At 41.9% G+C, this 27801-nt stretch overlaps 2 protein-coding genes across 3 annotated transcripts in view; both read right to left on the reverse strand.

Moving 5' to 3' along the window:
• Positions 1–15523, reverse strand: part of traf4a (tnf receptor-associated factor 4a) — a 34101-nt gene extending 18578 nt beyond the window's left edge. The window contains exon 1 of the mRNA XM_068585840.1: positions 15283–15523. Coding sequence (XP_068441941.1) covers positions 15283–15425 — 143 coding nt within the window. The 5' untranslated portion in view covers positions 15426–15523. The remainder of the gene's footprint in view (positions 1–15282) is intronic.
• Positions 15524–16757: 1234 nt separating this feature from the next.
• nek8 (NIMA-related kinase 8) lies at positions 16758–26910 on the reverse strand. Of its 2 annotated transcripts, XR_011077934.1 has the most exons (16): positions 26825–26910; positions 25824–26029; positions 24845–25077; positions 24619–24750; positions 24189–24397; positions 23999–24075; positions 23717–23901; positions 23075–23222; positions 22502–22578; positions 21877–21994; positions 21590–21740; positions 21072–21235; positions 20709–20861; positions 19797–19955; positions 18160–18252; positions 16758–18021 (listed from the first exon to the last, which is right to left on the reverse strand). XR_011077934.1 is itself a non-coding variant. In XM_068584975.1 (15 exons), the coding sequence occupies exons 1-15, from the start codon at positions 26869–26871 to the stop codon at positions 18224–18226; spliced, it is 2088 nt and encodes a 695-aa protein (XP_068441076.1). In that variant the 5' UTR covers positions 26872–26910; the 3' UTR covers positions 16758–18223. The 2 variants fall into 2 exon arrangements, 1 of the variants encoding a protein (XP_068441076.1); XM_068584975.1 differs by having other exon boundaries at positions 16758–18252.
• Between the last annotated feature and the right edge of the window lie 891 nt (positions 26911–27801).

Genomic DNA, 27801 nt, shown 5'->3' on the forward strand with positions numbered 1-27801 from the left:
AAAAGCACTTGCAAGGTTGCGGCACGTGTGAAAAAAAAAAAAACCCCACTCTCCATTTTACTACCCACTGTCACACAGTCGCGAAAGAAAGAGCAATCAACTGTTATTCACCAATTGAGACCAAATGGAAGCCGTTACATGCTGTAAATTACTCCAGACGTGTGTGAATTTGAGCTGTTTTAATCGCAGATGGTCGGTCTAATTTTAGCTCAGCTTCAGAGCATAGATTTCTGCTCAAAAGGGTGATCTGCGGCGATGACGGCTGGCTTCGAGGAGCTGCGACGCTGCCTAGCTAATCCTGTGGAATGCCTGCACTGGACGGAGGGGCTTTGAGATTGCCAAGGCATTGCCTGGCCTATGATAAAAAGGGAGCGTGCCTGCCAACTGTATGCATATGGCGCTGGAGAAACAGCGCGAGGCACATTCGCCTCATTTTTTCCCCCCTTCAAAACGACATTAATGATTCAGCTATTGGAGCCACAGTCATCAAGAAGCCCGGCATTACATCGCGGCACTAATACAGATTAACTGTGGAAGCGGCAGTGCGCTGCGAGGCGTGAGCTGAAGAGGCATTTTCAATCAGAGGCCTATGTGAAATGCTTCAGTAAAAGCCTTGAAGGTGTCATTCAGAAAACAGAAACTTGCTTTTGTGCAGGTGTTCGGTTTGAGGACAATTTCTAAATGTGTTTATTCAGACTTAAAAGCAACAGCTGGACAATTTTGGAACCCTGCTTATTCGCTTTCTTGCTGAAAGCAACCGCCTAGCTTAATTTGTTTAGAACAAAGACCGGGATGAATGGGATAACAGCTAGCCTGCTCTCTCCAAAGGTCACAGAAATCACCATGCTAAATCTTGTTAGTTTACTTCATACAAAACCCTGTTTCTAGTCTTCATGCTAACCGGCAGCTAGCTGTAATACTTTATATTCAGAGGACAGATATGATCATAGATAAATATATAGATGGTTGGTAGTGAAGAGGTTAATGCCCTGTAAATATCGAGATGAACTATTCAATATCACAAACTATTTCACTTTAAAAGATCCTTTCTCTGATTAGTAAGGATGGTAGCAGATACCTATGTCCTGTCCTGGATTTAAATGCCAGGAGAGGTTTTGCACGAGCATCCAGAGTGAAGGTGCGATTATGAAATATGAAACCTCCATCAGTCAAGACCGGATTGAGCTTTAATGGAGTCTTTCGGCTTTCTTCCCTCACTGTAATAAAGATGAAGAAAAAAAAATCAATCCTGACAAAATCCCACAACGCATTTCTGTTAAAAAAAAAAAAAGCCATTAAAATTTAAAAAAGGATTTAACATCCAAAGGTTTCATGCTCCTTTAACCAATTAAGACGCCGTATAGGATATAGGATGAATCGCAAGCCGTTTCCTAAATGAAGCGGTGTGGATTTCAGTGTGAATAAACTGTCCAAATGTTTTTTTTTTGTCAAGACGGTCTTAACTTCTGTGGACGAATGAAGAGGAATACGGCAATAGCTTGTTAGCTGGTTGGAGCGGCTCATTATTCCTGCGTAACGACCTCTCGATGCTCTCCGTAGGGTTTGTTTTACGAGTTTCAAAACCACCAAGATCTGTTTCACTCGGCCCAGAGGCCAAGAGGGACAGTTTCACTTTAAAGGGAACTTACCCTGCTGTTGGCCACCAGTGGAAAAGCATCAATCAGAGGCCACTTTGAGGTAAAGTTTCCCAATTCAACAGCATCTTTAGACACATGAGCTCATGGCACCAGCAGAGGGAAAGGATGAGCGGCTGTGTTGCATGTATTTACCATGAATCAAGTTTTATAGCAATTCGTAAGCACTTCAATTCACTCGTTTATGGAGTCTGCTCTCAATGCCAAAACCCATACAGCAGACAAAGACGGCAGTTGTTTTCATTGCATGCCGATCTGCTGCACGCCTCTGGGGAAAGAGCCGAGAGAGCCACCGCTCTCATCATCCTTCAATTAAAACTATACTTTAATCGCACGCTGATTGTCACTTCATTGAAAATATGTGGAGCACAAGTCAGTTGTAAACATGCTGAAAGGGAAAACAACACAATAACTGGAAACACATTTCATAAAAACAGACCACAATGACAGATCAGGTCCAGGAAGGCCGATTTTCTCTCCTCGTTTCTGCGTCCGGCCACCAACAGCAGCAGTCGGGGCGTGCAGATAATCCCTCCACCAGCAACATTTTATGGACAACTCATCTTTTAATGAACCTGCACACCTCACGCACCAGATAAGGAAACATAACTTAGGAATCGGCGACCATGCCGACGGTTTCATTGACTCAGTCCGCTTCACCAAATGATTCTCGCTTGCTAGATGATTTAAAAAAAGTTAGTTTTATCACCCTGTTTTTAACGTTACACCTTTTAGTTGTTTTTTTTTGTCGCAACTGTGAGTTTGCATCCGTCGGTTGTACACTTTATAAAAAGGAACTCTTTTAATGTGTCGCAGTGGAACGATGGCGCGTCGACAAACACGACGACAACATACAAATCATGTCGTATGATGCGACTTATACAGCCACTAAAGAGACACAATATGGCAATAGACAAAATATCCACGAAGAAGCATTTGTTTTGCTGATTCAAATTTGTTTGCAACTATATATATACACACACACACACACACACACAAACATATATATATAGACACATAGTATATTGTTTCTTTATAGTGGTTAGATCTTTAAACATGAACGCTATATAACTGCTTGTAACAACAGAAAGAGCAGGTCTGCAGTTCTCAACCAGCGGCCTTTTCTGTCCCGTCATTCATAAGCACTCAAACACACCTCTCGAGCTGACCTGCTTTGTGTGCCTGAGATAGCAGGTGTGGGTAAACTATTATCAGCTTTACTGTGGGAGTTATTTTAGTCTGATCCCACAAGCAGAAGAAGAAATATGTGCAATGTCCTCTGTGCCGCGTTCCTTAATTAGCTGGAGGTGGTGGAGTCCAATCCTCCAGAACCCTGAAGAGTAGAGACAGAAAATGAGTTGTGTCGACACAACGACTCATTGGTCGTCGGAGAGGTTGTGAAACCGATAAGCGCAGTGGTTTTTGCATCACTTGAACTTAACCAGGTCACAGTGAACTGAAGACAGAATGGAGATGGGATAATGATTTAGATTTCCCCTTGTCAAAGTCTGTGAGCTGCCTCACTGTGATCCACCGTTATCACAGCCGAGTGCGGGAGAGACAGCCATGAATCCGATGTGTCATGAGTCACTTGTATTCCTCTCTGGCAAGAAAAAACTTTTTCCCGGTTTCAACCTCGTCTTTCTTTCTCGACACTGCTCACCTTCAAAAACAAGTCAAATCGACGGCTCGCTTTCCTCTCTCAGATGTCCTAAAAGAGATCAGCGTTACATCATTTGAATTTCTACTTCTGACTAATTTGCATTCCCATTGAAGTGCGAGCAGAAAAGCTCCTTTTCCTGATTTGTCAGGGAGCTAATTCAGGCCTGTGAGGTGTGCACGTCAGTGGCAGCGACGATTTTAGGTCTTGTGCTTTTGTGTCCATGGTAACTGGGAGTGAAGGTGAGTTGAGGTCTTTTGAGGTGTGTGTGTGTGTGTGTGTCTTTGTCTCTCTCTCTGTGTGTGTGTGTCTCGGTCTGTGTGTGGTTCTGTGTGTGTCTGCATCTGTCTCTGTTTGTGTGCATGTGTGTAAGTGTATCTGTGTGTGTTTCTGTCTGTGTGTGTGTAGTTCTGTATGTGTGTGTCTCAGTCTGTGTGTGCTTCTGTGTGTGTGTCTCTGTTTGTGTGTATGTGTGTGTGTCTGTGTCTTTGTCTCTCTCTCTGTGTGTGTGTGTCTCTTGGTCTGTGTGTGTTTCTGTGTGTGTGAGTGTCTCTGTCTCTGTTTGTGTGCATGTGTGTGTGTGTGTCTCTGTCTCTGTTCGTGTGCATGTGTGTATGTTTGTGTGTGTGTGTTTCTGTCTCTCTGTGTGCGCGTGTAGTTCTGTATGTGTGTCTCTGAGTCTGTGTGTGGTTCTGTGTGTGTGTGTGCGTGTGTGTGTGTGTGTGTGTGTGTGTGTGTGTGTGTGTGTGTGTGTGTGTGTGTGTGTGTGTGTGGGAGCAGTTTGCAGACAGTGAAAACACACAGACACATGCACGAATTCACCAAAAAAAAATCAAAAAAAATCACTGCCCCTCGTATCAGCTGTTATAATCTCGGCCTTGCGGTGGAGAGGAGGCCTGCGTGTACTGTCGATTGAAGCGATACAGAACCCCCCCTCCTCCCGGCCTGTACATGCCCTGCTCCTCCTCCTCCTCCTCTTCCTCCTCCGACTGATTGACTGCGAACCAGTGCTGCGCCGCCTGCAGTTGTCCACTTCTCTGCTTTGTGGATGCAATGTCTTTGTTCAGCGAGGCGAGGCGCTGACGTCAAATCGCCTCCTTTGTTTCAAAACGCCTCAGCTGCATTGTTCGTCTAGCAGGAATTCTTCAACCTGCCCCTGTTGCTGGGAGCAACAATGAGATAAATGACAATATTTTTTCTCCAACCGGCACATAAGAGAGCAGAGAGGGGCAAACGAAGACAAACAAAAAAAGAGGAATGAGCAACAAATACAGATGTCACCCATTCTTTGTGAAAAGAAATCGCAAAGAGGAAAATCACATTTTCTTTTGTCAGCCGCATTTCATGCGATGCTTCAACGGCAGCGGGAGCAGCACTCAGTTGTTTGTTTCTTTACAGTTAGATTTTGCATAAAGTATTTTCTGGTTTTCTTTTGTAATTTGTAATAATAGATAAAATACTTTTAGTTTTGGACTTTTGGTTGGACAAAAAAAAAACAATTGCTCGGGACAAAATTTCTCTTTTTTTGTCAAATGTCAAACAATTGACAGATTCATCATGAAAGTCACCAGCGGATGAATTGATTATAAAAATGATAATTACTGAGGCGCCCGTTTATTAATCCACCACAACAATCGGCCAATCCTGCGCCATTTCCAAGATTGGCGAGCTGAGAAAGTCCAGAAAACAAGCGCTCCCTTCCCCGGAACAAGTCGACTGATTGATCCATCTGGACGCGCGCGCACCCGACAGAGCGACTTCCTGTGCCGCCCTTTCATGGGATCAATAGTTAGCTTGTGCAGAGGGAGGAAGAAGTTGGTTCAGAGCATTTGCGTGTTGACATATGTGAGAATGAGCTGATGGACACAGCACAAGGGAGTCAGTTTACTTGACAGAGTCATTGAGCTGTTTGGTTAAAGGACCACCACAGAAAACCGCCCCAGCTGATGACAGGAAGGCAGAAGAGTCTTGGCAGGAAGGAAGCGGAGAGGCGAAGGGGCAACCGGGCAATGACCTTAACATTGATGAAGGCCCCCTGTGGATAAATGACTATAATGCAGAGTGTGTTCGCGTCGAGTGAAGGGCTTAACTGCTCTGCTGACACCTGTTCAGCTCTACAGAGGAGCCTTTCACTGAGGACAGGTGCCGGCACCGAGACGCCCACTTCCCCCGTGCTCTCTGCTCCGCGCCCAGCTGCTCTCCTTTAAGGCCTCGGACTCGGATTCCTCACATGCCGGCCTGTCAGCTCCGCAACCGCTGCAGCGGGCACTCGGCAGCCTGACAGCGATGACAGCCCCCTAACACAAATAAGACCTCTACCAGATCACCACAGCAGCTTGCTGCATTACGGGTGATACATATTACAGGATCAGCGTGTCTATGCTAAATGGAAATGTGCTGCGTTCAAGCACCTTCCTCACTTTGTGCTACACGGGGGAAGTACGTGAGAGCTTCACTTCATGGAACAACAACATGACTTTAGTTATAATCATCGGTTTGACTCAGATTGGAGACAAAGGAACTCATGACTTGCACCAGTCATTTTGGAAATGACTGGTCAAGTCATTTTCTGACTCCATAAGTGGGAGTGGTAATTGTTAGAGCGAACATATTTGTATTATTGTACTACTTCATCTTCAAGTAACATTAATCATTCAATCGATAAAATGTCAGAAAACGTCAAGTAAAAAACAAAAAGCTGTCATCTTCAATGACCTTTGTCACAGTCCAACACCACAGATATACAACTATCATATGAGACAATGAAAAGCAAGCTCGCAATTCAGAAGCGGAAACGAGGAAACGTTTAGGTGAAGTTATTTTTAAAAAATGTACTTAATTAAGTTTCTGTTAAATTAACTAATGGCGTCGGAATCTCAAACACCCTGTTTTGGGAAATGCGGTTATGCTCAAATGTTTGACGCAAATCTGGAAAAACAAAAAGCATCCTGCTGGAATAATTTCTGTGGGAGCTTGAACATGTGTGCTGCTGTGTGCATATTCACAATCAGCTCTCTAGCCGGTTCAGTGACCTGTGCACAATACAAACAGATTGGCGAGGAAGAGGGGGGGGAGGGGTATCAGTCGGTACGATGGGGAGCCGAGAGCAGATGAAGCCACATAGAGAACCTAAATGGCTTTTAACTGAAAAATGTGCTTTCATGCTTTCATTGCGCTCTGCGGTTTAACACCTCAACTCCGATCCTTCTGGAGAGAGAGGCCCGCAAGTTTTGTGGTAACAGGCAGAGGCCATGTGCGTGTTGTGATAGCCATACCTTTATCTAAGCTGTTCCACATAGCATGCATACCCGGGCACGTGTAAGCACTGGCCATGCTTCCCAGATCTGGGCCAACTGGCTGCAGTCCAGCAGCAGCAGCGGCAGCAGCAGCGGCAGCAGCAGCGGCAGCAGCAGCAGCAGCACCGGCGGCGGGGCTGGGTCTGGCGGCTTGGTTCCAGCATGCTCGCTGTGTGAACGGCAAGGTGCTTCGCTGCATAGCTGGAATGTTTTCGGTCTTTGTTTGGCCCCAAAGGGCTGTGAGATTTATTTAAAAAGGCCCTCGTGTAAAAGCAGGGCAAGTTGAGGCATGTCTATAACTGGCTGTCATAGGCTTCTGCATCCACAATGCGGCTGCTGCTCATTTACTGTCGTTAGGGTTGTTTTTCCCACAGTAGACAGTAGTTTATGTACTCTTAATAATAATCTATGTATGGCCTTGTCAAACTTGTTTTAGCGATGCAGCCATGCTCCTAGATCTTAGCTACTAACCTAGTGAATATAATGCCATTATAATCAGTATACATTAATGCTAAAGCTTCAAAAATAACTTTAAAGTTGCATTAATCCTTACATTGTCTTTCAGTGAATCATCTTCATAATTTAAAATGTGAGGAATAAAGTATCCTCCTGAAGACCCGAAGTTTAAAATAATGACTAAATATATCGATGTCTTTTGCTAAATTCCACAAAAAGCAACAATGTTTCCGATCTACGCTCCACAACAAGCAAACCACCCGGTGACCATGAGTTCTGCTCTCTAACATAAAGTCAAACTAATTGCAGTAATTTGAAGTTGTTCTCGACGAGTGATTCAGGTGTGTGGATGTTGAGTCATGGCTTTAAGACTTTTCTGTAAACCACAAATTGCCTTTCCGACACTTTCGCATCCTTCTCGACAACATCGTGATTCAAATAAAAAGCCGCCACTTTCAGGGCTTTTTCAAAAAGCGGTGAATTATGCTTGAACTGACTGTAAAAAAAACTCCCTCGCAGCAGACGGATGATGTGACCTGAAAGCGACGCACAGAGAGCCGACCCGTCACAATGAGAGGCTGAAACAACTCCATGAGTAAATCCAGCGAAGCCGTTTAATTGCCCCTCCGTCCTCTGAGTGTCACGAGCGCCTCGGTCTCGTTTCTTTACGTTCAAACAGCTGTCACAATACGAGTCTCACAATAACTTATTTTCTGGAACTCTGCAGCTGTGTGAAGCGGTCAAGGCACTTTCTCTCAGCGATGTCATCGTCACAGCTGCATCTCTAAAGCCTCTCTGCTTCCTCCCAGGAGATTTGCTGTAGATTACCTTATCCTAAAACAAGCCTGCTCAAATCTATCTGTGTGGAATTGACAAGAATAGGGCTATTAACCCCTTAAAAACTGTGAAACCAATTTTGTCTCCAGACCTCCTTTTCCCTGTGTTTGAGTCGTTGTGGGAACCCCAAATTAATTCCAATACTTGTGTTTATTGTATGCATTTGTTCAGCAAAGTCTTGAGAAGAAATGTACATCTGCAAAAAAAAACAACACTTTTTAAAGATATTTTGATTGTAACTATGAACATCCAGCATGATATGAGCCAGATTCCCCAAAAATGGCTCCTGGAGCGTCAATAAGACACCTTTCTGGAAAGATCAGAAGGTCAAGAGTCGGAATCTATAATGTTGTTCAGTTCAAAAAATGGAAACATTATATTTTATGCCAAAAGATTGTCTGAATGAGGCATGCTGAGACTTAAAATTGGCGCGGGAGGATTTTCACGCACGGTTTCCAAAAGGTGAAGTTACGGTTTCCACGGGTCCATCAAAGAAGCTATTCTTATTCCGCTGTTAGTTTTCTTGACTACAAACCATGTTGGGAAAGTTTACAGGCAAATCACAGCTTGTAAACAAACTTCACATGGGCCATTTGTGTCATTTACCGTGGCGTTAGTGGGAAAAACAGAAATAATCTAGTGGTGTTTACGCAAAGTGAGGGTTCACTCATTTTAAACCAGGCTGTGGGTCAAAAGCTGCAGTTTGGGGGGGGGCTTTACTAAACATGGGAAATTACTGGCCGTCCAAAGTCAACATCAATTTCCTCACACCCATGAAATACTGTGATTTAGGCTCGTTTCCTGTTGTTTGTTTAGATTTCATTCTCAGGGTTTTCATTTTCAGCAGAGCCTCCTTTCATGTGCATCAGCGTTCATAGTGCGCTGAGACAAAATGTAGAAACTTTTTATATCACAGATGAGTACTTTTGGTTAGTCTTTAAGCAAAAGCGTCAGTCGTTCACTGGTTCTAGTCTTTTCTTTTATTCTAACTGTAATACCTTTGGGTTTGTGCATAAAACAATAATAAAAGTCATTTTAAACCATTGTTTTTTCTGATATCTTATATATATATATATATATATATATATATGTACACAATTATTAAGAAAATATAGTCATTGGCAGATAATCAGCAATGAAAAGAGCCGCATGGCTGTTACCTGCAGGCGTGTTTCACAACGCCGATCTGAACTAAACTCTGCGAGTCAAAGTCCATATTTTGCTTCAGGAACTTCATTTCAAATTCAGGAAGTAATATGTTTGAAGCGGCGGGCGGTAAACCTCCATGTTGAACTTTAAACATTAGGGACTTCTCACATGATTGTTAGTTTTAAAGTCCACGAGTGAGATGACGTGTAAAGTTCAGGAACATTCAGTCTCTGCAATACGAGCGACGCGTGGGCGGCACGTTGTCACAGGAGCCGGTGCTCGTCTCTTGACTTTACAGGTACGGCACAGCATGGAGGTGTAGGGACACAGAGAGATACAGAGCACCGACTGTTCTTTTCCCATGACAAACGCTGCTATTCCTCTCCTCCCAGTGAGCGTCTCCTCTATGCATTGATGTGCTCGAATGTACTGGGCCGTTTCCAGCTCTGTCGCCCCAAGTTCATCAGCCGACCGCGGCCTCAGTGCACACCCACTGAGAAAGATTCACAGACCCCAAAGTGCAGAGCGGAGGCCGGAGGGCTTTGACTCAGCTAAACACAACATCCCTCTCTGTGCAGCTCACTGACCACCGTTGTCGTCAGAGACCGGATGGGACAGCAGAGACCCCCCCCCCCCCCCCCCCGTCCCTCTGAACTCTCCGGATCTGGACCCAGGATGCCTATGCAGCCTGCGGACACCTGCAAGGGACTGTGAATGTCTCTGTGATGGGCCGGAGGGATGGGCAGGGTAATGAACACGCAGTCATTCATCAGCCATCCATGGCATTGCTCCCATTCAGATACAGATACCCACTGAGACACAAAGCCCCAGCTGCCTCAAGTGGCAGACTTACACCTAACATTGGGCACCGATGCAACACACAGCTCCATTTAGCCCTTTAAAAAACGCCCAAAGTGCCTCTCTATAGGTTCCTCTGCACGGCTGCGTGCACAATAGATAGAAGTGGATTCATCATGTGTTTAAAAGGAGAGAAAGGGACTTTGAATATCACATGTTGACGGAGCCAACCGCCTTTCAGATCTGGCGTTTGATTTTTATGGTACTGCTTTCTTACAAATGACCCTTTGTTTAGTGTGTAATGGTTAATAAATCACTTCCTAAAGCTTTACAGATCTCTTATTAATCTAAATAACTTTTGTGGTATTTAGAATGTTTATCCTCCAGCAGGACAAGTGCCTTTTGAGCTCGCTACACTTTAAGGTTATTTGCTCTCTTGCCAAGAATTGAGAAGATTGATACCACTCTCATGTCTGTACGGTCAAAATGAAGCAACAGCCTGCAGTGAGCTTAGCATAGCATAAAAGAAGAGAGATGTTGGAGAGGGGGTTGGGCTGCCTTGCTTTCTCTGAAAATAACATAATCTACCTAAAGCACTTCTGAAGCTCATTTAGAAACCTCACTCATTTCATCTGTATAAAATGTGAAATGTAAAAGACGTAAATCAATTTGTCAGAGCAGTGACTTTGGCAAAGTAATGTTTTTTTACACTTTTTTTTGCACAAATTAAACAAACTACATCTGACAGCTGTTTCCTCCTCATCCCGGTCTTTATGCTAAGCTAAGCTAACCAGCAACTGCTGACTGAAAACACAGTTGTTGACAGTGAAAACTAGCATTAGTAGTAGCCCTGATTGGCTAATTTATGAAGCGTTAATAAAGCCACTAGTTAGACCTCATAACTCTTTCATAAGAGGTCACGGATCATAAAGTAGCATTGATAACAAGTATTGCCCACACATTCAAATAAGACATACTGCTGCTGTTATTGAAGAAAAAAGACTATAAAAAGCGTGAGAGAGTGAGTATGACCGATATCAAGAAGAAGCGAAATAACCGCACTACGCACAGATGATGTCGCACAGAAAAATTGAATCGCGGCTTATTAAAAGGATAAAGGATCCCCTCCCTCCCTCCCTTCCCCCTCCCCCGCAGGCTTTTGGACAGTGAATAATCGAGTCGTGAACATTTTTTCCTCATATTAGCCCGCACTTTGTAGTTCCTCGTGACTGCGGCTATGTCAGCAGTCGCAGCACTACGCGACTGCGTGGAAGGAGACGCTCCCGAGCCAAACAAACCAATTACACCCATGGCGAGGCCGTGGCACTGCACTGCATCGTCCCCACAGAGACGGCGCTGTCACAGTGGCTCAGTGGACCCAGGACGGATGAGCCACGAGGCTTGGCATGTGTGAGGGCGACTTGGCCCCCCCCCCCCCCCCCCCCCACACAAAGGGAAGGGAATTGTGTTACATAAGTGTTGATTGCCTATTATTAAAATAGGCTGTGTTGCTTAAACAAAAGGCGGCCCCGGTCACACTCAATTGTTGAAGCATGTGACTCATGTTTGATTGCAGTGAGCGCTGCAGGGCAGGGCCGCTTCTGGCCCCATGACTCTCGCTCGGAGTCGGGACGGCCTGCGGGACTGTGAAGTATTTGAAAGCATTCCTTGAAAGCGGAAACACAGCCCATCGGCGTCACGCGCTAACATGCCGATGGACACAGACGAGGCGCTCACCAGCCCCCTCGCCGCACTGACAAACAACATGTAAAAGCAATTCACGCGTTTCCCCGAGCGCCTCTCAGGAAAGTGTATTTTGACAACCTTGGAGCGGAAAATACAGGATTAACCCTTTCATTAGGCAACACTTTAGCATTTAAAAAGCAGAATATAAACATTGAATAAATGTGGCTGTCAGCAGATATCAATTGTTAATAATGTACAAGTCAACAACTGCAAGCCCTCGTGTGGTGAATCACCTATTGACAGCTGGTGTATAAACAAAAAATGAATGACAATATAAAATGACTAATAGTATAAAATATGTCTTTGTAGGAGAAGTTAGAACTGTTTGAGTTTACAATAACACCTGCTTAAAAGTATATTAAACTGTGAAATACAGCATGTAACATAGTGCTTTTGATTGCTAAATAAGTGAAAGCCGATGAGGTCATATTGAGGACTGATTGTTAAGGGAGGATGATAAACGCTGAAGAAATGCGATGCAGCAGCATTCTCGCAACAGAGCAGCGAGCTCCGGAGACACTTTCACCCCGACAGAACCGTCAGTGTGAAAGTGGGCCGAGTCGGCTGGCAAGCCCCGACTGGATGTTTCATCCTTCAGTAATCGCAGCACAAGTATCAAGCGAGTTGCACAATGGGTGAAGAAGCATTAGATAACTAATGTCTGTCAGCCTCAATACACTTGAACACTCGTCTCAAAAAGATGCGTGCGCCCGACGAGGAAGAGGCCTCAACCGGCACACTTTGTTAATTAAAGCGGTGACAGAGCAGCTTTGTTTCTGTTTGTCAGAGCGAGCGAAGGAGCAGAAATATAATTTACTGTTGATGGAAATCTATTTCAGCTTCATTCTACCTGAGAAGTGGACCGGGAACTCGGATTTAAAGCAACATTTGAAACAAGTTGTCATCGTGGAGAGAAATAATGTAATCTGTTCCAGCAAGATACAAAAACATTTTTGATTGTCTCCAATGTCTGAACGATTGTAGATATCTCAACACTAGTATTAGATGTATAAACTGTTTTAGATACTGGCGTACCACTTTTTAAAGGGCACCACTTATGAAAAATCTATGCATTGTACCTAATGGTTAAAAAATCTTTTACAAATGCTTTAAAGATGTCGAGCGATAAGAAAACACTTTTGAGTTACAAAATTGTGAGACCTCTTATTGACTAGTTTATCTTTTCATTTGGTAATAACACATTTATAAATGGACTTAATCAACAAGCTTGCAGAAGTAAACCACAATAAGTTATTAATAAAGACTTTTAATCATCAATGCTTCCCTTATACATGTTAAATAAAGAGTTTTGATGAAGTATTTCATAAAAATGTTGACAATGTAGTCATTAATAAAGGCTTTTAATGGTCAAATCTATAGTTGCAAGTGGTTAAATGATCTCACCAGTCAAATGGAGTTTTTAAAACATTGCAAAGGAAAAAGTGAATACATAACAATTTACAATGATGTATGATGTATTATTCGTTAATAAAGCCAACGTTACAATAGGCCTGGCTGCTCTCAGTTGATTAATGAACTAATTGGACATTTCTTTATGTTTGAATCATGCTGAATTACTTATTTACAAGAAACCTATGAGCACATCTCAAGTAAACAAGATTTAAAGCTGCTCGTGTGTGATTAATTCTGGAGAAACAGAGAGTTAGTCAAGCTGCTTTGGTCGAGGACAGACCTAAGCTACAAGTTATAACTCCAGAATGAAAGGTGCCTTATTATCTAAAGTGGCATTTTTTTAATCTTATTGCAGATTTGTCCAGACATTGACGGTGTACAGATCTCACAGATGTTGCACCAGCGGTGACATCGTCACGCAGGACAGAGAGGTACGCGTCACATTCACATCTGCACCGACATCACGACCAAACAGTTACTCAACGAAAACTGTCGTAAGTCTGGAAACTTTTGCCGCATCCAGTCAGTGAGTGGGAGTATGAAAAGAGCGTAAACTGGAGGACAAAGACGGAGGCGGGCAGGATGAGGCAGACAAAACGTCGGGCCCAACTTATTGATCATCAGCGAACACTGTTCCTCCCTGGCTCCCTTTGTTCATCCGAGTTTCTGCTTTTCAACCAGATGCAATTTGCTGGCGTCTAGTGAGCAAGGAGTGGCTTCCTTAAGACTCCCAGAGCATGACACAGCAGTTCATGAAGTCTCCACCTTTCTCTTGAAAGTTGATATTTCACAATTAATTTGATATTCCTCCATCCTAATATATTGTCTGCGACAAATACGTTGTATTTGCTTGAGAGTTTCTCTCAGGGGGGCATCAGATCTCATCAAGTAAAACTGAAGACATCAGCGCTGGTTACGGTAAAATATTGTCTACCAGTTAGATTCAGTAGATTACTAGAAACACAGCACACTTAACAAACCGCAGCACTTTTAAGAGCTGCAACACAGACTTTAACAGTACTAAAACGCTGTACTTAAGTATGTTTGAGTGCTTAACTTCTCACAAGAGTTTTTCGAACAACAATAAGCAAAGCGCTCTGTTTGTTTCCTCTTTTTATCTTTCTGAACGCATCCCTGAAGCCCCGCTATGATTCATGCAAAGGAGCTACTCTTCTACATCCTCTAGGTATGAAAACATCAGTACGGTTGCTCTGTGTATGACTAACGAATATTCACATTCATTCACAACATTGAAATTAAATGTTTTGTTTTTTTGTTTGTTTATTATGTCCGGCCTTTTAACGAAGAAACAATGAACACATGAAAGCCAGATCCAGAGTGCTACGTGAACATCTTACTGGAAACCAAAACAGCGCTCACTATAAACTCTCAGACCTTCAGTGTCTTTTCTCGTAACGTACGATTACGCTTTCTTCAATAGATAGATAATTACTTTATTGATCCCCGAAGGGAAATTCAGATCACCTAAAGATACAACAAAGACTTTCTTTCTACAAGTAACACAGACTTCAATGTTGAACAGATGAGGAGGAAGTGAGGAGATGAAGGGAGGAGGAGGAGGAGGACGGAGGCACATGAGATTGCTGACCTCGGCATGAAAGGGTCCTCAGTGGCCCCCTGACTGACACCAATGAAGGAATCTGTCTAATCCTAGACTGAAGGCACACGCACACACACAGACACACACACAGGGAACCTCTGCAGGACACCACAACATGACATATTTTCACTATATCAACACCAAGTCACTTCGCCATAAAGATTGAATTAATCAAGTCTGCAAAATCACACACAAATAATACTTTGCATCATTTGCAAGCCTCGTTTTTTGGGGAGGGGGACTCGTGGAGGATGTAGCAACAACAAAAGCCACCCCCTTTGAGCAGAACAATGACAGCATCCTCTACCTGTCCAACACACAGCAGTCCCTGGATTCACCACTGAACACCGGGAGCTGGGTCATGTTTTCATGTTGACACAGCGGCTCATAAGGGCATTAAATCATTACCTTTCCGGGGGAAAAGAAACACACCTGACCCTAAAAACCAGGCCCCGTGCATGCACTGTCAGAATATTTGTGCAGCGGCATGAAATACTAAAATTAATGTTAAAAAGGTGAGGACTGAGGAGGACACGCCTACACATCCTTTATTTACTGTTGCTCAGCCGAAACTAGCCGAGGCTGCGGTGTAGTCTAGTATCGCCTGCTCCTCGGTGGCTCTCACAGACAAACAAACACACCGTAGCCTACCTCAGGAATTCTTGCAGACAGGTGTCACAGAACCGATGCCCACAGGTAGACACTTGGACCGGCTCCCGCATCGCCTTGCTGCAGAGCGGACACTGGAACCGTCTCTTTGGCTTTTCCAGGAACTTGTAGTCAAACCCGGGCATCGCTACAGGTTCCGTGGGTTATTTTTTTTTTGTTGTTCTTCCCCTGGCCTTCAGCTGCAGGTTAATGGGTACAAATGTCTTCTTTGCTCCTCTGTGATCTCCCCCCTCCCACCCCCACCCACCCCCACCCCCTCTGGAAACGGGGCTATTTAGCTGCACTGCCGTTCAAGCCGATGAGGGGTTCATATCACGTCCCGTCCGCCAACCGACCGACCGACCGACCCACCGGGCTTCAGGAGAGGCGAGTCCTCCCCGGTGTTTTTCGTCCTGCAGCCCCGCAGACTGGCGGCGACGAATCGCGGCGTGTACCGTCCAGGAAGCGCTGCAGAGATGAGCACAGACTGGCCCTGAAAACCCCTCTCCCTGCACGGCTACGGCTCAGGGGGTTAACGTGTGGCCCTCGTCTCCTCCTCCTCCTCCTCCTGCTCAGTGGACGCAGTACTGACACACTGAGCACAATGCACGAGCCCTCTCCGTCTGCTGAGGTGCACCGAGTCCCGCCTCCTCCTCCGCGCAGGAGGAGTCAAGAAGCTGAGACGCCGTTCACACCATTTTATCCCTCTCATCTCTTCCTCGCGGAGCAGGCGTTTGTGTGGCTGCTCAGGAAATGCATAGTTTGTTTTTAATATGTATCAGCTTCTTTCTTTGTCGGATGCAAGCTTATGCGCGGAGTTAGTACACGCCTATTGGCCCCGGCGTGATACATCTTAAATGTATAGTGTTAATCAGAAAGTCAGAGGCGAGAAAGTGTTTTGTTGTTCATATCTCAGTCAAATAAATATTGAAGAAATGTGCAATTGATCTAATACAGAAGCAACCAGCACAATACGAGGTGACAGATGCCCTCTAGTGGTAGAGCAGACACACAACATGAACAATGTCATGCATCTGGGTGTATTTCAGGTTACAATGTTTATACGTTATATTATTATAATATAACCTGACACACTTTGTTACACAACAAAACGCGACATGATTTTACGACAGCAGAAATAAAAAGCATAATCCAAATATTTAGGGTTTTTTTCACCTGCTATATTGCCACTGGATTACATCATCATTACATCATCATACAAAGACAACAATGTTGAGGATCCATTTCCTCAGTAAATTAATAAATAAGGAATAATATCCTCAAAAAATAACATCGTTGTACAAAAACATGATTTCTTTATCAGAATCTTAATGAATACACTTGGAGAATATACATACTAATCTACATAACTGTAATGTTGAATATGAATTTATATATATATATATATATATATATATATATATATATATATATATATATATATATATATATATATATATATATATATATATACACACACACACATATATATTATAATACTATTATTATAATATTACCATAATCATACCCACGTGATAATCAGCTGTATTAAAACTACTTACTGAATCTGGTGATAGTTTGCATGTTTTAAAATGTAATTTAAAATATCAAGAATTAGAATTTTAAGTACCATTTTAAGGTACTTTATTCTTTTACTTCACTACATTTCAGAGGCAAACATGTAACTTTTTACTTCACAACATTTATTCTGCAGTTTAAGTTATTTGCATATTTTGATTATTACACCTAAATATAATCAACGAATGCATTAGGTTCATTATTATTGAGTAAGCATATGTGAAACATACAAGATATTGCCCCACAATTGTAAGCTGCAACATCAGTGATGGAAATATTAATGCATCACTGATTTTAATAGAGTAATATAATATATATATTAGTCTGAAATGTGCCATTTTGCAAAATGATTAATTTTACTTCTATATTTTGATGCAAATGCTCATGTACTTTTACTTATTGAGTTAAAGGTCTGGGTTCAGTCCAGGTCATCTTGAATATAGTTCACACGATGTATGTACCATCTCCTTTAAAATATAATACACATTTCAGTGACACAGACCTGTGTCTGAAATCACACATTCATAGGACACTGCACTTCATTTGCTGTCCAAAGTTTTCCTAAGGTGACATTCATGCTCTAGAAATGGTGCCCCAGACTTCTATAATGCAACATCCCTGCAGGGGAAACTAATGAGTGTCTTCTATTATGTAGGGGGGTAGTGAACGAGTGAACCAGGAAGTTATTTCAGATGCAGTCATTACGTCTTAAAGACGCTGATCGGTTGAACCCTGAAAAACACATCGTTATCTGGTGTGAACGCTGCTGGAGTTACAAATGTATTGGAGGACTAATCCAATAAACACAATGTGAGCACTGACGATGCGATCAAGATTATTGTGTTGGGTTCATTCGACTGATGAAGTGGCTTTCATTCTTTTCGTTTCTCTGCATTGTGTCACCTCGTTCACCAGTGGCTTAAGAGAGCTCAAACCAGTTTGACCATTATTGGTCTTTATCATGCTAACTGCACGTGAGAGAGAACAATAGCTCACCACATAAGGGCTGCCTAATAACTTCCTGTAATCTATCTCCAGCAACAGTGTTGCAACATTCTTTTAACTAACCTGGTGAGAGATACACCCGCTGAAACACACAGGTTTTGACCTTTTCTGTGCCTTGCTGTGTGATATCAAACCGCAGAATGAAACAAACATTCATTCCTGGAGAGAGGGAAAAAAGTAGACAGAGAGAAGAAGACCAAGTGAGAATTTGAGGGCGCAGCTGCGGCGTGAAAGGAAATCTTTCAACTGCAGTGCAGACGGGCCTCCGGGAAGAGTTATATCCAGAGGAAGCTTCACCTTTTGCCCCAGTTGGGCTTCAGGGCAACCGCTGAGTGGGTGTGGGTTCCTTTTCAGGACAAAATCATCTCGGGGAAGGTTCCTCAAGCAGAGCTGAAACAAGAGAAAGAGGCGAGGGTGAAAGGTGGAAAAGAGCTGAAATACACGGTAATTTCAGTAGTTTCTCAGCAATAATGTTAAAAAGGAGAATTTGCGGCGTCTTATTATCATATAAGATAGTTCAGTGGATATCTTTTGGATCAATGGTGGGATAAAACAAAGACTTTGAAGATGCTGGCTGTGGAACATTTGATTTATTTAAATATTCCACTATTCCCTGGCATTTGTTCGACAAAACACTTATTCAATTGATTGAGAAAATATTCAACAGAATGATCAGTAATGAAAATATGTGTTAGTTGCAGATTATTGGAGACCAATGAATACATTTTCCATTAATAGTGGCTGACCATTGAAGAAGTAACACTGTAGTAGTGGAATCAAACTGTTTAGTGTTTCTATATAGTTGTTTTTTTTTTACTAAATACATGATACTTTACCTCAATTCATGATACAGTAGTTTGAAAACAAATCAAGGTGTTTGTGGGTTTTACTTCTTTTTGATGCTGTAATACTTAACAGAAAGTATATTTGGACATGACAACATCAACACAGTTCTAATAAGGTGTAGTAGTATTTTCATCAGTTCTGGACTCGTCCGATCAGCGTCAAACCCTTCTAATGATCTCTATGAGTGTTAGTCCATGTTGGTCTCCATGTCTTTGTCACATGACGCAGGACAACAGAACATTTAAACAGCAGCCGTGTAGCCTGTAGCGAGGATTACAGACATCTCTGTTACTTATTAAATTGCAATCCAGTTTAATCTTCTCAAAATCTGTAGCTATTTTCAATTTGGAGTGTTAATCCCACCCTCACTGTTTTTCAGTTTTCATTAGAATCTATGGCTTTGCACCGTCACCGTCAGGGCAAAGAGAGACGGATTGATGTTTTTTATTCCTCTCAGGAAGATGTCCATAGAACTGCCATAATAATTTGAGTCAACAATCAACAGCTATAATGCAAAATTAGACTGAATTATTACTTTTGGCATGCAGATATTAAAGGTCTGGTCAAGTGGATTCAATTATAGAACAACGCTAACATGAATGTAAAAATGGTAAACTAGTTTTTGGTTTTCAGAAGGATTTTTTAATATGTAATGAATAATCTGATTTAATTGATAACATTTAGGATAGGAATATATAAGCATTATGCTTCTACCTTTACCTTTTCAGTCTTTCTTTTTTGTCTCTTAGATTGTGGCTTTACTTCTTGTATTGTATTTAATGATTGAGTGAATAAACATATACAAGTGTGGCTGGAAAGAACTAGTTTGTTAACGTTAACAGAGCGCCTGTGAATGGGAATGCTGTACGACTGCACGAAACAAAGCTGTAGTCATGTCACCAGCTGGTGAGCTTTCAAACTTAGAAATTAGTTCATTGTCAATTCTTCATAAACATGCAATTCTGTCAACGCCAGTCTAGAGTTCAGCCGGTCTTTCACCTGGGGATTAGCACTTTCTCAGTTACATTTCACCAGCATCCCAACATTTCACAGCATTTGTTAACAAAAGCTAATGAGCAAAATATTACGTTTCACTGCCAGCAGAGTGTTGCCATGACAACAAGCCACCGACGTCACCGTGAAGGGGTGACTCTCGTCGAGCTGCACCGCCTTAGGTATCCCAGAATCCTCTTCTTTCCTTCCGAGGCGGCCGCGGGCACCCTTTCCCCAGGTGTACACCTCCCCGTCTGCGGAGAGTGGGAGGAGAAGGAGCTTGTCACTGCTTCTCAAAGAAAGCGCTAACTGACAGCTCGGTCACTCTCTTGCCGCATAATGACTTTATTTGAAGGAAGCCAAAGCTGAACAAAGACTTGTCTCAACAAAGGAAACCTACAGGCAGTGCTGCCACTGCTGGCTTTCTCCCCAGGGAGCCCGTCGCTGGCACAATTGGACATTCTACCATTTAACCACCAAAACAGAGTCTTACACACACTCAAGCACACACACATCTGTTACCTATCTGTTCACCCACGTGTTCAAAGAAGAAAACCCCTGGCTGCTGATGTAAAGCCCATTGGCTAATACCTTGTATTGTACTGCTCACCATTTATTCAAACCATACTAAATGTTCCATTAAACCATTAACCTTCTTTAGTTCATTTCAGTTATATTTTTAAACTTCCAGAGACTTGAAAGGGTAACAAAATCCATCCAGTAAAAATGTAATCGGCTGTTTTTTAATTGAAGTTACACTTCTGTTGTTTGGTCACATGGTTGCTCACAGATGTCTGAGCAATGCTATCTAGACTTAAAGCTGAGATGTGCCGTGCCAGGTTAACTTTGTAGCACCTGGTATGTCAGGACAAATGAACCCTGTATCAGTTACTAGTTCAGGAATTCTGGGGACCTCACAAATACCCCAGCCTTTAACCTATGGAGGTGTGCAAGGCCTTTTTAAAACTGAGCCAGTTAAAATATCAGATATCGTTAGTTCTACTCACCAGATCCGATAGCTAAGGAGAAAGCGTCTCCGCAGGCAGCCATGGTGATGCCCTGCAGCCCGGGCACCTGGTAGGGAACACGACTGCTACGACGGGAACTACAGCCCATCTGACCATGCTGGTTGCTGCCAAAGGTAAAACACTGACCCCTCTCTGGAAAATGTTGGTGAAAGTGTTTAATTAAAAAACAAACAAAAAAAAACCCTTAATCTTTTCCGGCAGAGTTTCACTTAAATCTGGCACTGCGAAATAGTTTGGCTAAATGAAACAATGACCTCTTACTTCATATCATGATGGAGGCAATGACTCAGAGATGCATCATTTCAAATGTTATTTGATAGATTAATAATGGGAATGTCTTACCTGTAACAGCAACCGAATGGGCTGTCCCAATGTCAATGTGAACAATCTTCTCACTGTTGAGTGGGGCTGATTGGACAGGACAATAAGAACTGACTTCTTCCAACTGATTGGAGGGATTTGGTTCCTCTGCCGCTGTTATATTATCCAGCCCGAGCTTGTTGAACCTGACCACAGCAAAACAACAAAATCCAAGTACTTACAACAGAGAAAGGAATAGAGAACACTGCATGTGTGTATATATATATATATATATATATATATATATATATATATATATATATATATATATATATATATATATATATATATATATTCCTTGAGTCCTCCTAGCTGTCTGAACAATGCTGCTTCTACTGAGACCTGAAATGAATGTTGTTGTTTTTACTGTCCTACTTATACACAACACTACATCTTGTCCAAAACGTCTCTGAGAGAAACAGATTACCAATGTTAGAAAAGTGTTGGTCATTTTAAGAGAATGCAGTCTCACAGGGTTACAGGTAGGAAAACATAACTACCTGTTGCTTCCACAAGCCAAAATGCTGTACTGGGTGCTGATAATCATGGAGCAGTCGACTCCACACACCACTCTTTGGGCCTCAAATTCTGCAGGTAAGCACACCTGCTGTGGAGAGTTGTGGGTGTCTTGGGTACCTAGCCCGAGGCGACCTTCCAGACAGAGGAACAGAAACAAGGACAGTGACCCAGAAATCAAGCTACAGCTGTCATAAATCAATCACATACAAAACAAACATCAAAAGATGAATACTAAGATACATTTGATAACAAGTACTTTAATTACTACCATTGTCTCCTCTTCCCCACGCAAATACTTCTCTTTCATTGGTCACAGCAAGTACATGGGAAGCACCACATGACACCTGCACCAGCTCGTAGCCGAGGAGTGCCTCAACTATCTTGGGCTGAGTAGAAAAAAAAATAATTACGTCTTCATTGTAATGTTGAAGTTACAAATGTGTAGTGACAAAGCATTCCGGTTGTCCAGTCATTTTAAGATCAAAATGGTAAATAAATATTTAGTTGTATAAGACTAAATATGAGAAATGAAGATATGCATCCAGTTTATTTGGTACACAGCAAACCAATATACTCCTGTAAAAGAACAGTCATGCAATAAATCCTACTTCAGGATGGTTATAATGGAAAGTTAGAGAGGTTCTTTGATTCAACTTTACAATCATTTTGGATGAAAGAATATGTGGTGCTGTTTAACTATATTACATTATACTAAGATGTGTTTCTAATATTTAGGCAAATTTAATATAAGTAAGTTGAACAACATATTATAAACACAAGCAGAACTAATTGTAGACTGCATTGGTTTAAGTCATGTGTATCTACTGTAATAAACTCGCAACTGAGTGTACATTTAATAGAAGTATTCTTTCCTTTGAATGGTGGACCCGCACCTGTGTAACATCGTTGAAGTTACCGTGTCCTAGACACCCGTTGCTCCCACTTCCAAACGTCATGACAATGCCTCTGTCTGAAAAAAATAAATAAAAAGACTGGATTAAAGACACTATTAGTTGATGACTGTAGGTGTAATCTTATATTGACCAACACAATGTTTCTAATCCTCATCTAGGAAACTAAACTAATCTGTGTCACTACAGTGAAAAGTGATGAAAGTAAGGCAATTTTGCTGAGAGGACGGCTCTTCAAGCCTGCGTTATCTGCTTTGAATACTTGACGGACTGACAGCAGCCTTCTGAGGCACACTGACTAACAGCACCACAGTTTGAGTTCAAGAAAAACTGCAAAGTGCTCGGCGAACATGGAGAGGTGTATTTTACAAGTGGACCAAAGCTATCTGATCAAGTCTGGAAATAGAGCTGACTGAGTGTGTTTTACAGGCATGCGCTGCATATGAGGGCAGAAAACGGAGAATAGACATTTATCTCTCTTAAAAAAGCTGCCTGCTAAACTCAAATGAGTGTGATGTCTCGGATGATTATTAAAAAGCAGAAGAGCCCACCAACCTGTCATGCAGGTGGTAAAAAGGTCGCCACAAGACACAGACTTGATGGTGACTCCAGACTGACCCTCAAGGAAACGTGAAATGAATTGAGGCTGCGTCTGCTCCACCACACCGGGCAGACTGGCCTCACCAGACCCTACCGATGGAGCCTGTGACCAAAATGACGATTAGTCTTAATGGGGCCAAACCGTGAGAATGTAACTGTGACCTGAAAAATATAAGCAACTAAAAATGTAAAACTGATTTAATGTGTGATGTTCTATGATTGAGTACCCATATTCCACAGCCAGCCCCATTTAGCTCTATGGAAAATCAAATCAAATCCCAAAACATGTTGATTTCAGCATATTGGTTGTTTACATTGAGGCAACTTCTGGTGTTAAATGTACTAGCTTTACCTCTCAAACACTCTATTTTTCCCCTTTAATGTGGCAGTTGAATCTACAAAGAAGCTTTCTGAAAAACAGATTTTTACCATTGGTATTTTTGACTGCTGAAAAAACAACTAAATACAACTAAAACTGTATTTTACAAGTTATCCGTGAGAAGGTTTGATCCAAGAGGGCAGAATAGAGTACAGCTGTAGCATGACTTAGAAATGATTAAAGCAGCATTGTAAAACATTTTACAGGTAAACACAAACCTCCCATGTAAGCAGCCGGCCAGACTTGGTCACTCCCATCTTCTGAGTGCGGCCAAGAGACACTTGAAGCACCTCAGTGTTGAGCATCGGCAGGCGGAGTGGCGCCGAGATTCCACTTCCCCACGTATACACCACGGACAGTGGGAGGGAATGCACCTTCCCTGGTCCTAAACCAACTGATCCATCTGTTAAGGCCAAAGAAATAACAATTAAAATGTGTAGTTAAAGGACAGTGATCTACCAGCTAATTGTGTTGTCAAATAATAGTGTTATGAGCCTGACCTCTGGACCTGTTCGAAGGAACTCTCCCTCCTGGTCTGCCGTGACCAGTTTGCAGAGTCGACAGTGGTTTCTCAATCCTGGAACAAAGAGGAATAAAGAACTCATGCACAAATGTAAGAAATCTTAATCTCAAATCGTGTGCATCAAAATGTCTGTTTCGTCATAAGGCATGCATTAATAAAGGCAGTACCTGCGCATTTTGACATTGCCTATATCTGTGTAGAGGTTGAGTAGGGGCCTGATGCATACAGGAAGAGCCATTATTTCATTGAGTTGAGGTCGTTTGGTTGGATCCAGATTGAGCATGTTGAGGATGAGCTGTCGAAGTTCTGGACTGTACCGGTCTGAAATCGGAGCAAATGTTCCGCTCATGATCTTGAGAACGAGCGCAGGTAGATTCTGAAAGCAAAATTAAAGTGTTAAAACAGTGAAATTAGAAAAATTTAAAAGATCTCTAATTATCTACGCAAAATCCCTGGAAATGGGGTATGCTTTTTACATTAGTACACAACTGTGAAGTTGGGAATGGTGATATTACAAAAGCTAACACAATTGCAAGTGCTATTCACTACATTTAAGTAAACAAGGGATATTTTTTTTTAAGCGAATGTTTTTCTTACAGCAGCCTCAAAGGCTCTCTTAAGACTCGCAAGCTCATAGAGCACACAGCCCAAAGCCCAGATGTCACTCTTCTGGTTATACGGCTTTCCCTCACACAGCTCTGGGGAGATGTAACATGGGGTACCGACCACCTGCAGAGTGAAAAGAAGAAGGAATTGATTTGCGCTAGCACATGTTATGTTGCTGAAGTAATCACAGTTCCAAACCATAGGCAAATAAACACACCGTGTAAGCTTTGCTCTTGCTGACAAGGATTTTGGAGATGCCAAAGTCACCGATTTTGACGATCATCTGGTGCTTGTCAAGAAGAATATTCTGTGTCTTAAGATCTCTGTGCAAGATAAGTTTGTTGTGTACGTGATACAGAGCAAGTAAGATCTGTACAAAGAAGTGAAGAATAGTGTCCTCATCCAGCAGAGAGTTACAGCGCTTCTGTATGTAATCAGCCAAGGTTCCACCTGCATCAGGAAAACATTCAGAATGATAGAATAAAAAATAAGGATAACTTCTGTTTCTTAAAACCACAATAACTTAGAAATCAATGAAGTTGCTGGCTTGAGTGAACAGCCGAGAGATGATGATACCAAAGCCAATGTTATTGTCAACAAAGATGGGAATTGGGATTGATAAAATAAACATCTTGTGTACATAAATATAAATCACAGTCAACTACAACAATGTAAAGGATGACACAATAAATTGATGAGTTACCTAAACCAAACTACTACGACATTTGTAGGGTGATAATAACAACATGGAACTGTAATAAGAAATAATATACTCAAAACAAAACAATGACACATCATTTTTTTTTCAAAGATTATAAAAAGGAAACAATTGAGAGACCTTTATTTTTCACATCAATAAGTCAGTCTAAGTTAGCTGTGGATTATTCACACCTTTCTGGTCCTGAACAGCAACAGTTTGGTTTTAAACCTGAACACAAGAAGAGCTGAAGGCGCCTCATCTGACTGAATACTGACTCGGGGTGGTACTGCTAAATTTTGGATTACTTGATCGTGCTCTACCTTTCTTTACATTAGACCTTATGACAAAAAAGTTACCTGATCACCTCAAAACGGGCAGATGGTGACATGGGAACAAGAGAAGATATGGAGCCCTACAGCACTAAACCATGGGAAAAGTGAACCGTTAGACAATGAACAAAAGTGGGTTGTGTAATAAGATATTACAGTAAGCTTACCTGGTGCATACTCCATAGCTATCATGAGGGCCTTGTCTTCCAGGAAGTTCTCATAGTATTCTATAATATTTGGATGGTTGAGCAGTTTCAGCACCTGACACTCGTTCTGAGCCGACAGACGTTCATCTCGTGACATCTGCTCCACTGGGATCTCCTTCAGGATGACAAAGGCCCCGTCGCAGCGCCTACGGCACAGGTGAACAATCCTGACAGGAAAGGAAATTGAAGAAAACATAGATATATTTTGTTCCATAAACACTTTAGTAGGGTAGCTGTTGGTAGTTTATATGTTTTGTAATAGTTTTGTTTTCGACACCAGCATCTTGTATTTGAAAAAGAAGAATTATGGTAAGAAAGGTTGATAAGTATGACAGTGAATCCTTGGTGTCAAAGTGTCCTTTACCTGTGAAAACCTATTTTCACTACAAACATGGTTCTTCCTATCACTTACTATGAACAGATAAAGACGGAATGAGTATTGTATTATTTTATTTGTGTAGAAAATGACTCATGTTGCATGTAACAGTATGATGTTTCATGTAACTTTACCATCAACTTTAATCAATCATCAATCAACGTATGTGTTTTTCTAGTGTTAAGTTAAGTCACAAGTAATTCAAATAGATGTGTATGCAATTATTCAGCCGTCTGCAATAACTGTTCATGTAACGTTATAGCTAGCCGAACTAACAAGTAAAAAAAAAAAAAGTCACCCCAAATGTTAGCTAAATTATAAAACCTAACGTTACCAAGTTTACTGAACAATTAATCAACCCAGAGTGCATTGGAATTACAACTAATCCCGCTGCTCACATATATATAGCAGCTAAAACAACCCTTTATATTTCACGTGTAACGTTCAGCGGAGCTAGCGGTGACTTTTCTTTTCATGTCTTCGATTTGAAGGATCCCATTTTTGCCAGTTCTCGGACATGCAATCGCCATAATAGATGTGTGGAGCACAGAGCAGCTACAAAGCGTAACTAGACTCAAAAGTTTACCCGAAAGCTCCTCTTCCGACAACTTTGATTTTCTCATACTTCTCCATCGGTGCTCCCAAACGTTTCCGCCGTCACCAGGCAACCCGTTCCAACTGCTACAGGAAGCGACGAGGGACAAACATAGGCGAAGGGAAAACTCAAGCAAAATAAATGTCTAACTGAAAAGAAATTAGTCTGACAAAGAAACACAGAAACACAGTTTATTCGAGAGAATACATAATATATTGGATTAACAGGGGAAATATGTATATGAAGATGCACCTTTTATTAAACTTAACTAAGTATTTCACCATCTTTTATTCCAGCTAACTAAGTATTTCACTGTCTTTTATTAAACCTACAGGAATTATATTTCACCAGAGTGAAAATATGCAGCATGTTGCAATAAGCTAGATAACTGGTACAGGTAAGCAGTGCCAAAAAGAAAAAAAAGGATCTACATTTCAGAAGTTGAAGGTACTCCACTAAACATTGAATAATCTACTGTCGACTTTGATTAATTTAAGGTTTTAAATGACTTGGTAAAGGTCAATCCTGGCTTCAAATCAACTGACATTCTATAACATGAACTGAAGAGAGCCATTCAAGAAAAACATTTCTGAACTGCCAAAATAAGTAATAAAATTGTCGAAAATTTTCCTGGCCAATGTAGAGATGTGGTCATCATGTGCAGGCAAGATTTGATTAAGGCCACTGCTGAAGAACAAGATTTAAATAGTTACCAAAAACACGGTTTCATTTTATTTTTCCAAAATGACTTAGAATGTTTAAGGTAATAGTTTGATAAATACGCCAAACATGCAAATGTTTTAACTTTTTCAGGCAGAGAAATCTTGTCCATTACTGTGAAATTGAAGAGTGTCAGACCACATGTAAGTGACAGACATCATGTAAGTGTTCAGAGCAATCCAAGGTGTCAGTATTTTGTTACAAACAGTTGTTTTTTTTCAGTACATTGTCATTTTATTAGTACTGAT

Source organism: Clinocottus analis, unplaced genomic scaffold (genome assembly GCF_023055335.1).
Source record: "Clinocottus analis isolate CAN_PGR_092001 unplaced genomic scaffold, fCliAna1.0.p SCAF_2, whole genome shotgun sequence".
Taxonomy (NCBI): Eukaryota; Metazoa; Chordata; class Actinopteri; order Perciformes; family Cottidae; genus Clinocottus; species Clinocottus analis.

What these genes read in the sequence shown, in the direction of transcription:
- nek8 (XM_068584975.1), bottom strand. Translation starts at nt 26,871, where the DNA reads ATGGAGAAGTATGAGAAAATCAAAGTTGTCGGAAGAGGAGCTTTCGG. An exon ending in GTGGGGAAGAGGAGACAATG is followed by an intron (nt 21,741 to 21,876) that starts GTAGTAATTAAA and finishes TCTGTCTGGAAG; the next exon opens with GTCGCCTCGGGCTAGGTACC. An exon ending in CCATTCGGTTGCTGTTACAG is followed by an intron (nt 20,862 to 21,071) that starts GTAAGACATTCC and finishes AACATTTTCCAG; the next exon opens with AGAGGGGTCAGTGTTTTACC.